The following is a 16,818-nucleotide window of genomic DNA, read 5'->3' as shown; positions in this document are numbered from 1 at the left end:
ACTCCAAACAGGAACCGTCTCTCCCTGGTACGGTATAGAACAGAAACATTAGCTCATGTTCTCTGGAATGCTCTTTAGGTTTTATCACCCAAAGACATCGTAAATCTCCTCTGTCAGGGTTATCTCATAGAGACCCATCCTCAGTAGAACACACACACACAATAGTTAACAGAATACTCTATTCTGTCGAATAAAACAACCATTATAATGCAATACAAGCATTATAACATAATCTTGCAATTTTCCACGACAAGCTGTGCTCTGGGTCATTGTCCTGTTGTAGGAGGAATTTGGCTCCAATTAAGCACCCTCCAGAGGGTATGGCATGGCGTTTGTCACTGAAAATTCAGTACTGATAGAGATTTGGTCATTTCTTCAAACAATCATCTTTATTTATTATCGATTAATTATTGCAATAATGAGACCGTCAGCCCACCAGTCTTGATTGACTGTTAGGCTGAGAGTCTAGCCTTTACAGACGATACACAGTTTTTATTCAGCTGATACCAAGATTGCTATTCAGTCACTTCTAACCTTCCCATAAACCACCTTGGTTATCTACACAGGATGGTATTTTACTTAGTTTCCCAGATGCCAGGAAGATGAGACAATGAGGTATTGTTCTTAATAAATCTTCCAGGCTCTCTCTATCTTGAGTCACACACACCACATCTTGTCTATATAATGCTAGCTTTTAGATTTTTATCACCAATACAAATCAATTGTCAGCTTCAAGCTATCTCTAGTAGAACCATATGTCCTCAACACCCATACTAGCTGCAGGGTGCTAGAGTGGAGACCATGAAGGAGACTTGTGAGGCGTCCGTTTCTCAAACTAAACACTCTAATGTACTTGTCCTTTTGCTCAGTTCTGCACAGGGACCTCCCACTCCTCTTTCTATTCTGGTTAGAGCCCGTTTGCACTTTTCTGTGAAAGGAGTAGTACACAGCATTGTACGAGATCTTCAGTTTCTTGGCAATTTCTGTCATGGAATAGCCTTCGTTTCTCAGAACAAGAATAGACTGACGAGTTTCAGAAGAAAGTGCTTTGTTTCTGGCCATTTTGAACCTGTAATCGAACCCACAAATGCTGATGCTCCAGATACTCAACTAGTCTAAAGAAGGCCAGAATTATTGCTTCTTTAATCAGAACAACAGTTTTCAGCTGTGCTAACATAATCGCAAAAGGGTTTTCTAATGATCAATTAGCCTTTTAAAATGATAAACTTGGATTAGCTAACACAACGTGCCATTGGAACACAGGAGTGATGGTTGCTGATAATGAGCCTCAGTACGCCTATGTAGATATTCCATAAAACACCTGCCGTTTCCAGCTACAATAGTCATTTACAACAATAACAATTTCTACACTGTATTTCTGATCAATGTGATGTTATTTTAATGGCCAAAAAACAAGGACAATCCTAAGTGACCCCAAACTTTTGAACGGTAGTGTATCTCAACTGGTATGCCATCCAGCCCTAGTGTTTTCCCAGACTTAAAGGATTTATTTGCAAGAACTTCCTCTTCTGTAATTTGGCTTTCACATAAGTCTTTATGTACAGCTGTTCATTTTACATTATCAATAGAAAAAAAAACATTACAATTAACTTCAGTTAGTGGAAATGGAGGAGACTGAAATTAAAACATATGCTTGAAGTACTTTGCTTCCTCTTTCAAAAGATCGTTTGGTGAATCATGGGTGACTGTCATTTGTAACAAGTTTCAGTACATTATTCTTTGTAGCATTTCTATGTTTAAGATTAAAAAGAATGGTGCAGTTTTCTCCATATTACATCCAGTTTGCTTTATTTTTTATAACATATTACACTAGATCTTTCTTGAATATATTCCACCAATTCCTTTCATTTTTCTAATAACTTATTCTGTGCCTCTATGGTACAGTTTGTATTGCTATCTATCTGTACTGTTGGTCCTTCTATTTGTGAATATTTTGACCTATATCGCTTTTGCTTTAAGTATGAGTATTGAATTACATGGCATCTAAGGCACATTTAAAAGTACCCCACACAAAGGGGATCTGCTGTAACTATGTTATGTTGGAAAAAGTCAGTTATAAATTCTTCTGTTCTAGTTAAAAACAAGTTGCTGTTTTTTTACCCCTTTTTCTCCCCAATTTCGTGGTATCCAATTGGTAGTTACAGTCTTTTCCCATCGCTGCAACTCCCGTGCAAACTCAGGAGAACCGAAGCTCGAGAGCTGTGTGTCCTCCGAAACACAACCCAGCCAAGACTCACTGCTTCTCGACACAATGCCGCCTTAACCCGGAAGCTTGCCTCACCAATGTGTCGGAGGAAACACCTGGCGACTGTGTCAGCGTGCATTGCGCCCAGCCCACCACAGGAGTCGCTAGTGGACGATGGGACAAGAACATCCCTGCCAGCGAAACCCTCCCCTAACCTGGACGACGCTGGGCCAATTGTGCGCCGCGGGTCTCCCGTTCGGGGCCGGCTGCGACAGAGCCTGGACTCGAACCAGGATCTCTAGTGGCACAGCTTAGACCACTCTACCACTCGGGAGGCCCGTCATTAAATAGGCCCACGTAGAAATTCTGTAAGAGTAATGTATATGCCAATTATTTAATGGTCTGACCGCATTCTGCCCGCTATCAACACCTTTTGGTGGCAGCGAGAATGACATAAAAAAGTGGTGAAAACGACTAGCTTGATTGAGCCGCTGCCATGTATATCTCACTAGGTATTGTTTTTCTTACATTTAGATGTCAGGGAGAATTTCACTGTAAATGTACAGCATTATACTGGCACAAGAGTTGCCAGCTTAATACTATAATTTTGCTTTACAGTAGAGATGCTGTAATACATTTTACAATACTATTTTCCTTACTCTAAAATATATTACCTCCTCTCTGCTGTAAAGCAAAATTACATTATTAAGGTTTTAGTGTATTGCCCACCAGGTGCCCTTAAAGTTCCTCAATGTGCTTGACACCTAGATACGCTAATTTCCTGATGATGGCTCACCGCTCATTGTACTCGGTGACTTCAACCTCCCGACGTCTGCCTTTGATTACTTTCTTTCCACCTTTCCCCCCCTTGCCTCTTTTCACCTCACCCTTTCCCAATCCGCTCCCACTCACAAAGCAGGAAATACGCTTGACCTCATTTATACTAAAGGCTGTTCGCCTACAAATCTCCCTGCCAACTCCCTCCAGGTCTCTGATCACTACTTTGTTACCTTTTCTGTCTCCTTCTCCTCCACCCCTTCCCAATCATCCCCTACCCAGATGGTCATGCGCCGTCGCCATCTTCGCTCTCTCTCTCCCATTACTCTCTCCTCTGCTATCCAATCATCTCTCCTTTCTGCTAAATCCTTCTCCATCCTGTCTCCTGATTCTGACTCTTCAACCCTACTCCCCTCCCTTTCTGCATTCTATGACTAGCACTGTCCCCTTTCCTCACGGTCGGCTCGGGCCCTCCACCGCTGCTCCATGGCTGAGTGACTAATTGCATGTTTGTAGGCAGCTGAGCGAAAATGTAGGAAAACTAAACTTCCGGGAAGACCTATCATCCTTTCACTCCCTCCGCTCTACCTTCTCTTTCTCTGTTTCAACTGCTAAAGCCACTTTCTATCACTGTAAGCTTCTGCCTCTAACCCTAGGAAACTCGTTTCCACATTTTCCTCCCTGTTTAATCCTCCCCCCTTCCCCTCCTGCAGATGACTTTGCCAACCACTTTGAAAAGAAGGTTTACAGCATTCGCTCCTCATTCACTCAGTCTATTGAGTCCACTGGTCCCACTCAGATTTACCCTACGCCTTGACCTTTTTCACCCCTCGCTCTCCAGATGAAATCTGTAACTAGTGAGGCCCAGCTGCCGACAACCTGCCTGCCCACTTGACCCCATCCCCTCCTCCCTTCGCCAGACTATCTCTGAAAACCTTCTCCCATTCCTCACTTCCTTCATCAACTCATCACTGACCACTGGCTGCATCCCCTCTGACTTCAAAATGGCTAGAGTCAATCCCCTCGACCCCATTGACGTCAAAAACTACAGACCGGAATCCTTCTTTCTTTTCTTTGCAAAACACTTAAGTCTGCTGTGTGTGACCAACTCTCTCTCTATCTCTCCCTAACCAGTCAGGCCAGAAGATGGGTCTCCTCTGTGTAACGGAGGCTCTCCGCACTGCCAAAGCTGACTGGCTCTTCTCTGTTCTCATCCTGACACCGTGAACCATCAGATCCTCCTCTCCACCCGCTCAGGGCAGGGTGTCTCTGGCTCTGCACACTCTTGAATTGCATCCTACCTGGCAGGCCGCTCCTACCAGGTGACGTGTAGAAGATCTGTATCTGCACCACGTACTCTCACTACTGGTGTCCACCAGGGTTCAGTTCTAGGCCCTCTTTTTTATACACCAAGTCACTTGGCTCCGTCATATAACTCACATGGTCTCTCCTATCATTGCTATGCGACACCCAGGTGGCGACATGCATCTCCGAGTGCCTGGCAAATATCTCAGCTTTGATGTCGGCCCACTACCTCAAGCTCAACCTCAACAAGATGGAGCTCTTCTGCCTGACTGCTCCAAGACATCCCCATCATGGTTGGCAACTCTGCAGTGTCCCCCTCCCAGAGTGAAACAAACCTTGGCATGACCCTGGACAACACCCTGTCGTTCTCTGCTAACATCAAAGCAGTGACTCGTTCATGCAGGTTCATGCTCTACAAAATCCGTAGAGTATGAGTCTACCTCACACAGGAAGTGGTGAATGTTCTAATCCAGGCAACTTGCTGTTGATTGGGTTCCCCACTTGTGCCATCAAAGCCCTGTCACTTATCCAGAACACCACAGCCTGCCTGGTGTTCAACTTTTCCAAGCTCTCCCATATCACCCCGCTCCTCCGCCCCTCCCTACCTTCAGGCTATGCTCAAAATCTACACCCCAACCCGAGCACTCCGTTCTGCCACCTCTGGTCTCTTGGCCCTCCCACTCCCACCCCTCCCGCTCAGCCCAGTCAAAGCTCTTCTCTGTCCTGGCACCCCAATAGTGGAACCAGCTTCCACATAAAGCTAGGACAGCAGAGTCCCTGCCCATCTTCCAAAACCTGAGATATGTGGTTGCCCCACCAGAGCTATTTTAAGATGAATGCACTAACTGTACGTTGCTCTGGGTGCGAGTGTCTGCTACATGACTCAAATGTAAATGTAACATTTCTAAAGGATTTGTATCGGGCCCAGCCCATGTACTCACTAAGGCCATAGTCTCTCTCGTCATCGTCGTGCTTCCGCCAGCGACAGCACAGGTGCTTGAGGACCATGGTCATGTGACTGAAGATGATGAGGGGAGGGGGGAGGATGGGCCGCTCGTAGAAGGTCATGATGAGCTGGTATCTCTGGAACTTCCACACCTGGTTGGAGATGGACTTCACCTCAAAGAAGGTGTTGCTATGACAACAGACAGTAACAACCAAAATGTCAAACCAACCAAGAATGCAATAGCTTGGTTTGTTTACCAAACATTGTTGCAACATGTTTTATGCATGCATTTCTATGAAGATGGATTAAAGGTCATGTTTTGAAACACTCAACCCCTCTTTCAACCATCCTCCATTTCATCTAACCCATATAACTTTCATTCATCCTTCCATTCACTTACCTACCTACAGTCACCATAACTTGTACCACTACAGCCACTACTACAACTTTGGCTGCTAATACTACTACAACAACTACTACTACTATTAAGATCACAAAAATCTTCCTACATTTACATTTGAACAAAAATGCCAGTAAAACAGAGATGTATAAACAGTATGTTCCTTACACTCCACCGCTATTTGCATTGGAACTTTTCCTCCATTTGCATTTCTTAGTAATTAGTAAAGACATGGGGAGGGGATCGTTCTTACTACAGTATTTCACACAGATGGCAATAAGGCACAATAACAGTAAATGAGCACTATAATGGCTCACAATAAGAGATGAAACATCTTATTGTGTGTATATGCTACAGTATGCTCTGCCATGGGCCTCGAGTGGCTGCAATTTAACAGCACTTAAGCAACTGCAGTTGTCATGGTACACACAGCTGTCATATTATATATTTGAAAGCCTACCATCTGCACTCAAAAGACAGCACAGGTTATGCACTGTTTATAACTAATCAAAGCCCTAACCGCTCACTTGTTAAGCTGTATAAAACTAACAAGGATCACAGATGGAAATGAGCTACGTAGCTAACTAACTCTGATGATATATGAGTTTGTTGTGCAAGGTCCCCGAAAAATAATGTGGGTGAGGGAGAGTAAAATAAACCTATCCCATGCACATTTTTGTCTTTGTCCAGAAAAAACACCTAGAGATCCTACCTCCAAGGAATTTTGGCAAGCTGAAAGGATTTGGCAGGTGTAAGCAATAGCCCCACCACTAGCAGAGGCAAATATATTACCAATGTATTTAAACCTGTCAAATCCTCTGTGTCTTGGGGATTGTGGTGTAGGAGCTAGGGGTCGTTTCTGGACAAGGCCCTGGTATGTATAACCGAGTGGGAATAAGGAGAGTGTAGTATGTTTACAGAAAGAGAGCACATACTTGAAGACAGCTATGAGCAGGTTGACCAGCAGGATGTTGGCCACCAGCAAGTAGCAGGCCATGATGGCAGGAACGATCCAGGCTCCCGTCTTACATGGCGGCAGAGTCACAACATGCCCGTCGTCCGCGGTGATATTCTGGCCACACGGAGCTAAGCACAATGACACAACCACAGGTTCAGGATGTTACTCAAGGTGTCACAAGACAAACTATGACAAAATAAATGGGTAGCCTGTAGAGAGTTTCTATGACAGAACATTATAAATGAAGGCAAACATATGTGCCAATTGTGCGTCAAAACGAATAAACACACAGACCGAGACAAGCAAGCTAACATAAAAGATGAACACAAAATCAAATGAAAAGAGTATGTCACCATACAATACAAACATACAAGCAAACCCAGGCAATCATACAGAACAAACAATCATTATGTTAACATCTAAAATAAACAAACCAACAAATAAACAGGCCAACAAATACTTCAAGTTTTGCAAACAAACAAGAGGCATAATATACTGTATATATGCATATTTTTTTGAAGGGGATAGGAAGGAGTGAGCTCTAGAATGGAAAGGTCTTATGTGCTGAAATGTGTATCTCAAAATATAGAAGCAAATATATTCATGTCAATAACTTACATTCCCAATATATTTAAACATGGCATTGATGTTTAAAATATATTGTCACATATGTGTGCCATAGCCTAGCTGAATAATGATTATACTACAGAGTAATTGAAATGTATTTAAGATACATCATATGTTTTTTCCATCAGTGATGGTTCAGTTGCTGTGGCTTATAATGGGGACACTCAGCACTTTCACTTTGGATGCTCATTTGTTTGTTTGCCTATGTATCAATATATAATCATTATATTCATACTTATCTCTGGATTTCAATTGATCACACAAGGCAGCCCAAAGGTAGAGAACTGAAGTAATTTTCTCTTTATCTCGCAATTTTACACTCAAAGAAATTGGGTTAACAACTCTGACAACTGAACCACGTGAAAAAACAGATTACCGTAGATGTGTGTGTGTGAATACAGAATAATATTAGTGTGTACATACAGATGTAGGATCTTCATTTGAACCAGTTTGATACAGCCGGGGAGTACTACTGCAGCAAAAGGAAATGTAAATTATTGTGTGAATTATAATAGACATTTGTTTATGGAGTTTGATACATTTTTTGTTATGGCATATCAGGTCTGACATTTTTAAGTGGAAATTAAAATCTTTCGAATACTTTTTAAATATCGAATACACTACAAGTTTGCGTTTCCTGCTGTGCAGCAACAAAAGAGTGAGCAAATTAAGATCCTACATCTGTATGTGTTTAGGAGTGCTTTTGAAATTTTGTAGGTGTGTACTGTATATGTAACTGCGCTTTTGAATGAGATGTGTGTGTGTGTGTGTGTGTGTGTGTGGTTGTATTTATTGTATGAGTATTTTTGTATCATGTTGACCTGTATGGATGAGAGGGCATTATTGTGAGTGTGGGTGTCTAGATGACATTTTGCAGATGTTGCAGTCCTGTTGTTCTAGTGATAGCAGAGCTGGCGTTGAGGGATTGCGATAATGACTTGAGTGAGGGACTGAGTTAACCTGGCAAGCTTACTTTTCCAAAATAAAACAAAATAATGAAAATGTCAAAGGAGCAATGATAGTCTCCTTTGAGATTTAGTGTCATCAAAATAAAGAAATAAATCAACCAAATGAAACCAAATAAGAATGCTACTGCCATGAAACACAGTTATTGACCTGTCAGCGTGTCGTGCTGCATGCTTATCCATAGAGTTGGAAAAGAGGACACACCTATCTTTGCATTTGATCGCTTCTGTGACAGTATGGGCGGAGCCCATTAATTGGCAGCGCCACTGAGGGCTATCTATATCTCTTCTTATTCTATGAGTTTATTGGCGATCCATAAAGAAACTGAAAAGGTGCATACTTCCACCTACTGTGCAGGAGTGTGTATAATCTGAAAAGGCACAACGTGCAGGTTGGTGATTTACTGCCACCTGAAGTGCCGGAATGTTTTTTCAGGAGTATACAGTACTAGTCAAAAGTTTGGACACACCTACTCAATCAAGGGTTTTTCTTTGTTTTTACTATTTTCTACATTGTAGAATAATAGTGAAGACATAAAAACTATGAAATAACACATATGGAATCATGTAGTAACCCAAAAAGTGTTTGTCACACCAGCCTTCGCTTTGGCTCCCCCTCCTGTCCAGCTCAGGCGTTCAGCATCGCCGGCCTTCTAGCTACTGCCAAACCTTCTGCTGGCAAACACCCTTCACTCATCAACCCCGGACTTGTCTCGTCATCATTACACACACCTGGTTCCAATCTCCAATCTTCCTCTGCCATTTGTCTTTGTCGGTCATTGTAAATGTTACTTGTTTTCCTGAGAGGAATCTCTCCTACTATTTCCTGAGTACTTTATATTTTGCACTTGGGGTTCACCCTGTGCCTTTTTGTTTCTGAAGATATATTTTGAGCACAACAGCGTTTGGGCTTCGTCCTGCTTTTGATTTGATTTGGTGCTTAAATAAATTATGTAGTTCTAAACCTGCGACTGCCTCCTGCCTATTCCTCTCTACACAAGTGACAGTGTTAAACAAATCAAAATATATTTTAGATTCTTCAAAGTAGCCACCCTTGCCTTGATTACAGACTTGCACACTCTTGGCATTCTCTCAACCACCTTCACCTGGAATGCTTTTCCAACAGTCTTAAAGGAGCACTTGTTGGCTGCTTTTCCTTCACTCTGTGGTCCAACTAATCCTAAACCATCTCAATTGGGTTGAGGTCAGGTGATTGTGGAGGCCAGTTCATCTGATGCAACACACCTTCACTCTCCTTGGTCAAATAGCCCTTACACAGCCTGGAGGTGTGTTGGGTCATTGTCCTGTTGAAAACAAATGATAGTCCCACTAAGCGCAAACCAGATGGGATGGCGTATCACTCCAGAATGCTGTGGTAGCCATGCTAGTTAAGTCTTGAATTCCAAATAAATCACAGACAGTGTCATCAACAAAGCACCATCACACCTCCTCTTCCATGCTTCACGGTGGGAACTACACATGCGGAGATCATCCGTTCACCTACTCTGCGTCTCACAAAGACACGGCGGTTGGAACCAAAAATCTATCCATTGCTTGTGTTTCTTGGCCCAAGCAAGTTTCTTCCTCTTGTTGGTGTCCTTTAATAGTGGTTTCTTTGCAGCAATTCGACCATGAAGACCTAATTCACGCAATCTCCTCTGAACAGTTTATGTTGAGATGTGTCTGTTACTTGAACTCTGTGAAGCATTTATTTGGGCTGCAGTTTCTGATGCTGGTAACTCTAATGAACTTGTCCTCTGCAGCAGAGGTATCTCTGGGTCTTCCTTTCCTGTGGCGGTCCTCACGGGAGCCAGTTTCATCATAGCGCTTGATGGATTTTGTGACTGCACTTGAAGAAACTTTCAAAGTTCTTGTAATTTTCCGGATTGACTCACGTTCATGTCTTAAAGTAATGATGGACTGTCGTATCTCTTTGCTTATTTGAGCTGTTCTTGCCATAATATGGACTTGGTATTTTAACAAATAGGGCTATCTTCTGTATAACACCCCTACCTTGTCACAACACAACTGATTGGCTCAAATGCATAAAGAAGGAAAGAAATTCCACAAATTAACTTTTAATAAGGCACACCTGTTAACTGAAATGCATTCCAGGTGACTACCTCATGAAGCTGGTTGAGAGAATGCCATGAGTGTGCAAAGCTGTCATCAAAGCAAAGGGTGACTACTTTGAAGAATCTCAAATATAAAATATATATTTTGATTTGTTTAACACTTTTTGGTTACTACATGATTCCATATGTGTTATTTCATAGATTTGATGTGTTCACAATTATTCTACAATGTAGAAAATATTAAAAATAAAGAAAACCCTGTAATGAGTAGGTGTGTCAAAACTTTTGACTGGTGCTGTAATACATTGGCTCATCCCTTCTACTGACCTAGATGGAATTCTGGGTTCCCTCCTCAACCCGTAAGAAGTCCCACCCAGTTCACTACATTAAAATGGCGAAAGCCTTCAATGGTGCTGCCCATGATAAAACAGACGTTGTGGCAAGTGCACCCTCTATCCATCTCTATGCGCATATCTGACTAAATAGCAGCCCCTAGACGAGGGTTCAGTGATGGCATGGCAGTGAGGCTGGAATGGTGTAGGGAGGGGAGGGGACGGGGAGGGGTCTAATTATCGATTTACTGGCATTCTGATTGAACACAGCAATGTTGGTATGGACCATTATTACGCCAGGTTCCATGAGCTCGAAATTGATTTTCGACCATCCAGAGTTTTGAATTCAGCCTGTGCTTTAGCTTCCTACTATGCACATCTGAAACAAAGAACGACAGCATTATTTCAGATCTCTTCGCTTTGGGCTAGTCCTTCCATTCTATACACTCTCACACATGCACGCACACACTCCTTTACAAAACTGATGGTGTATTCAGAGAGCAATCATATATCTTATTTCAGTCAATGACTAAATTACTAAGCAATGTTACCTGCTGTTACACATCACCTGACCTTATCAATGAGATAAGGTGAGCTTTTAGTGATCTGTCCTCAGGTTTTGTCAGAAAATCGAATATACACCAGTGTCTTTTTTTGAGCTAATAAAGTTCCCCCTGAAACTGGGGACCGACATGAGAGGTTCCAAGTGTGTGGCATTTCAGCACCTGGATGACTTCAGCTAGTCTGATTAGTGTGGGTGTGTGTGGGTGTGTGTGGGTGTGTGTGTGTACCCTGAGGCAGTAAGCCTTACACTCCGTGCTCAACTCTCCACCCCCCCCCCCCCCCCCCCCACCCCCCAATGTGGGCTTACGGTCGATCTGGTCGGCGAACACCTCTCCGTAGATCATCCAGTAGGGCATGAAGAATATGTTCCGAGCCAGCATCCAGGACGGGTCCTCATCGGGGTGCAGGATGGCCTGCCGCGCCACGCCGAAACTCATCAACACCACCAGCATGATCACCACGAAGTACAACATGTCAATCATCTGAGAGGGAGACAAAGAAGGAGTGGGAGGAAGGAGGGAGGAGAAAAAAGAGGGTGAGAAGAGGGAGACAGGGAGAATGTTAGCTGACTGATTACTCCTTAATTAGGAAAAACAACTTTTAGCCACTTCTGTGCTGGTTTTCTGTTACTGTATCAAAGTGATGTGCGTGTTATGTTGTAATCTCAAACAGCTCTCTCAGACATGGGAAGCTAACAGACATCTCGGTCCTTTGATTCCTCCCCTCTCCTGGTCTTCTTGACAATGTTATAACACACTCTCTGATCATTCATGAGCAAAGACAGAATAGAGTTGAGGCTAAGGGCTTTTGTCGGGACACAATGTGCCGAACACATACTAAGGACTTCTACTCCCTATAAAAGGAACTTGATATAACTCATTCATCTTTATAGCTACACTATACAGTTCCTTCGGAAAGTATTCAGACCCATTGACTTTTTCCACATTTTGTTACGTTACAGCCTTATTCTAAAAGCAATCTACACACAAAACCCCATAACGACAAAGCAAAAAAATTTAAGTTTTTTAGAAATGTTTGCAAATATATTACAAATAAAAAACAGAAAACCTTATTTACATAAGTATTCAGACCCTTTAGTATGAGAGTCAAAATTGAGCTCAGGTGCATCTTGTTTTCATTGATCATCGTTGAGATGTTTCTACAACTTGATTGGAGTCAACCTGTGGTAAATTCAGTTGATTGGACATGATTTGGAAAGATCCCACAGTTGACAGCGCATGTCAGAGCAAAAACCAAGCTATGAGGTTGAAGGAATTGTCCTTAGGAATTGTCCTGAGCTCCGAGACAGGATTGTGTTGAGGCACAGATCTGGGGATTGAAGGTCCCCAAGAACACAGTGGCCTCCATCATTCTTAAATGGAAGAAGTTTGGAACCACCAAGATTCTTCCTAGAGCTGGCCGCCTGGCCAAACTGAGCAATCAGGGGAGAATGGCCTTGGTCAGGGAGGTGACAAAGTACCCAATGGTCACTCTGACAGAGCTCTAGAGTTCCTCTGTGGAGATGGGAGAACCTTCCAGAAGGACAACCATCTCTGCAGCACTCCACCAATCAGGCCTTTATGGTAGAGTGGCCAGAAGGAAGCCACTCCTCAGTAAAAGGCAAATGACAGCCCGCTTGGAGTTTGCCAAAAGGCACCTAAAGACTCTCAGATCATGAGAAACAAGATTATCTGGCCTGAATGCCAAGTGTCACATCTGGAGGAAACCTGGCACCATCCCTAAGGTGAAGCATGGTGGTGGCAGCATCATGCTGTGGGGATGTTTTTCAGCAGCAGAGACTGGGAGACTAGTCAGGATCAAGGCAAAGATGAATGGAGCAAAGTACAGAGAGATCCTTGATGAAAACCTGCTCCAGAGTGCTCAGGACCTCAGATTGGGGTGAAGGTTCACCTTCCAACAGAACAACGACACTAAGCACACAGCCAAGACAATACAGGAGTGGCTTCGGGACACTGGCCCAGCCAGAGCCCGGACTTGAACCCGATTGAACATCTCTGGAGAGATCTGAAAATAGCTGTGCAGCAACGCTCCCCATCCAACCTGACAGCGCTTGAGAGGATCTTCAGATGAGAATGGGAGAAACTCCCCAAATACAGGTGTGCCAAACTTTTATTGTCATACCTATGAAGACTCAAGGCTGCAATCGCTGCCAAAGGTGCTTCAACAAAGCACTGAGTAAAGGATCTGAATACTTATGTAAATGTCATATTTCAGGTTTTTATTTGTAATAAATTAGCACAAATTTCTAAAAAACAGTTTTTGCTTTGTCATTATTGGGTATTGCGTGTAGATTGGATTGGATTGGTGTAAGCAATGACTGTAGGGACTTTCAACCATTGTTAAATCCATGACACGGAGTGTGCAAGTGCAGAGAATCGGGACACAGCCAGTGACACATCCCACCCTCTCACCATCTTGCCGATCATCATGACATATGGGCCCAGGTACTTGTTGACGCCAAAGATGTCGAGCAGCCGGATGTACCAATAGATAATGTTTACGCAGTAGATGACCCGTCCGTAGCTCATGAATGGCGGCTCCTGGAGACGGAGAACCATGCCCACGGAGAAAATGAGGATGGCCATGAGGTCCGTGATGTTCCAGTACTCCTGGAGCCACACCTTCACCTTCTGCAACAGCTTCCCTGGCTCCGACATCAGAATCTGGGGAGGTAGACAAGGAGGGAGGAACGGAGGGAGAGAGAGCAGGAGAGACAGGGAAAGAGAGAGAGACGCATTTTAGTGTGCTCGCCATAAGAGGGCAGTGTGAGCCCATTTATTAAAGGTCACAGAGCGTCCTGAAGACTGTTCTACATAAATGGGTAAAGGTTTGGACACAGTAATGAACGCTTATATACATAGTTTTTTGCTCATTTATTTTATTTTGAACATTGGAAAATCTGTGGTAAATTGACTAGATTGACACACTTCAAAATGGGCAACCCCCCCTCTAGCATTTATCTGTGTTATAAATCAAATATGCGTATGTTTGACTGTATTGAGCACTCCATGAGTTCAGTCATCTCTCTGCATGTGTGTGCCCTGCCCTACCTCTCTCATCTTCTCGATGCCATTGGTGAAGATGTAAGCGATGACAATCCACTCCTGCGGTGAGGGCCACAGGTCCATCTTCACCAGCACAATATAGTTAAACAGCATCAGATACGCCACATAGGCCATCTGGGGACAAACGCACAGTGTCAGGGCCTCCTAGAGCATGTGGGGGGTCTTCACTGCATCCAGAGGGTCTTACAGACGACATAAGTTGTTGTAAGTTGGTCTTAATGGGGCAATCGGCAGTTGAAATAATAACGTGGATTCCCCACCACTTTTGGTAAAAAAGCTGAGCGATGGAACTGGAGAAATGTAACCACTCTCACATTCATAGACATAGCAATGGAAGCAAGGACTGACCATGCAAGATATCAACATTATAGGTAAGCATGTTTTGAAGCATTTACATTTACAATGTTCATTGGAGTAAAACAAGCTTATATTTTGGGTTCTGATATGGTATGACAGTTGAACTAAACACACGAGGCGTTCATGAATGATATTCTTTGAGAATCAATGGGTTTATACAGTGTCATTAATTGATCAACTCTAAAAATGGATGTAGCAGCTGCTGATTGCCCCTTTGAGTAGTCTTAGAAGGTAATCAAATTGTTCTAGCAAGAAAAGTTAGGTTGCACTGCGGTATAGGCAGAAGATTTTTTTAGTACCCATACCTGTACATAATGGCATAACCTTTAGAGTCTCAAGACAATCCAGAGGTGAGACATGTAATGTAGTGACCTCATGGAGCCTGCTATATGAACTAGGCTAGTTAGTGGACCCTTTCCAGTCTCAAAAACTTACTACAGAATTTGTTTTAGCAGGTAAGTTGACTGAGAACACATTCATATTTACAGCAACAACCAGGGGGATAGTTACAGGGGAGAGGAGGGTCGATGAATGAGCCAATAGGAAACTGGGGATGATTAGGTGGCCATGATGGTATGAGGGCCAGTTTGGGAATTTAGCCAGGACACCACAGTTAACACCCCTACTCTTACCATAAGTGCCGTGGGATCTTTAGTGACCACAGAGAGTCGGGACACCCGTTTAACAATCCATCCGAAACACAGCACCCTACACAGGGCAATGTCCCTGTGTAGCGTGTCCCTGTGTAGTTTCAGAGGCAAGCCAGAAGTAGGACGCAGGGTTGTATGTTGCTGACTGAACTGGATCCCACTGCAGGGAGCTAAAAAGTACAATACAGTGTGACAAGACCGAGCATCTGTCGCTAAAATGAATCCATACATTTTACATGGGTTTTTCTGACCGACACGGCGATAGAGAGGGAGAGAACGGCTTTCCATGAAGTGTTCATTTTTTACCTCCATGAATACGAGATAACCCTCCCTGCTAGGGAGTGACTGTGATGTTTTCATTGGATCGGCAGATTGAAAGAGGCAGCATGAAAGATGAAGACATCGACATTGCCAAATGAAAATGTCCAGCTTGTAGATACGATGCACGCAGACAATGCACGCAGACACAGAAGCAAGCCCTGGGTCACACACTGCATCTATCCACTGGGTTCTCAAAAGGGTTAATTGTGAAGGGGTAGGGTTCTACGTGAAATCTTTTTAATTCAGAAGACCCTATGGTTCTAGGTAGCAACACGCCCTGACAGCAGACTCACTGTGTGAAACCAGAACTTGACGATGGGGGCGTTGTAGAACTCGTAGATCTTCCGGCCCATGGGGATGAGCCGGTGTCTATTCTGGACCTCCCCCACACCCTTCTTACGAGACGCCTCCGTGCTTACCTTACCCAGCATGGCCTGGGGCATCCCACCCAGAGAGACAGAAAGAGATGGAGAGAGATACAAAGATACAGGAGAGAGAGAAGAAAAAAATTAAAGAGCATTAGAGCTGTTCCTACAGTACACTTTAGTTGCAAGAGCATAAGCAAGCACAGGCAAACTCATTCCGAATGTTGCATGTTAGGGACATTGAGTGCTGGTGAGGATGATGACACATATGACGGAGACAAACACTTACGGATCGAGTCTCAGACGACAGTGACGAACAGTAGAGAGAGAGAGAGAGAAAAAGAGAGTGAGAGAGAGAGAGAGAGCGCAAAGAAGAGAGAGGACAGCAAGGAAGAAAAAAGATGTCTGACGTCCATTTCTAGGACTCTAACACAGTTTGTCATCCATGAGAGGGAGTGTCAAATCCCAGAGGTTATGATCATGGATGCCCATACTACAACACACCGCTGAGGAGTCAGCAAATTGTATATTATTGTATTGTATTGCATGTTTGGGGAAAAGGGAGATACACCCCGTGATGAAAGAGCCAGATGCATGTGAAAATCACAATGCCATGCCAACATGCATATTTAAACTGCATCTGGATTGGGAGTGTCAGGGATTACAGTGTGTTTTTGGAGGCATCTGAGGATGACTTGCAATACAATACCGATGTATGTAGCATAGCATGTATTTGTGTGAACCTGTCTGAGTCATAGTTCGATTCTGGGCTGCATTTGAACATTCAGAAACCAGCAGCTCACAATGGCAAGCGACAGAGCTCATGACAGATGTAATCCTTTGACAGAGTTTTTTTGGGGGTGTCTAAGAACTCTCTCATCAGC

General features: G+C 43.5%; 1 protein-coding gene across 1 annotated transcript in view; it reads right to left on the bottom strand.

Moving 5' to 3' along the window:
* The window catches only part of trpm3 (transient receptor potential cation channel, subfamily M, member 3), a 211,401-nt gene that overhangs the window by 11,491 nt on the left and 183,092 nt on the right, over nucleotides 1-16,818 (bottom strand). The window contains exons 18-23 of the mRNA XM_039012744.1: nucleotides 15,863-16,003; nucleotides 14,227-14,355; nucleotides 13,588-13,839; nucleotides 11,463-11,637; nucleotides 6,570-6,720; nucleotides 5,230-5,423 (exon numbers count right to left, since the gene is read on the bottom strand). Coding sequence (XP_038868672.1) covers nucleotides 5,230-5,423; nucleotides 6,570-6,720; nucleotides 11,463-11,637; nucleotides 13,588-13,839; nucleotides 14,227-14,355; nucleotides 15,863-16,003 — 1,042 coding nt within the window. The remainder of the gene's footprint in view (nucleotides 1-5,229; nucleotides 5,424-6,569; nucleotides 6,721-11,462; nucleotides 11,638-13,587; nucleotides 13,840-14,226; nucleotides 14,356-15,862; nucleotides 16,004-16,818) is intronic.

Source organism: Salvelinus namaycush, chromosome 18, assembly GCF_016432855.1.
Source record: "Salvelinus namaycush isolate Seneca chromosome 18, SaNama_1.0, whole genome shotgun sequence".
NCBI lineage: Eukaryota > Metazoa > Chordata > Actinopteri > Salmoniformes > Salmonidae > Salvelinus > Salvelinus namaycush.
Note: the sequence above shows the minus strand (reverse complement) of the source record. Positions and strands in the feature narration are given on the sequence as shown.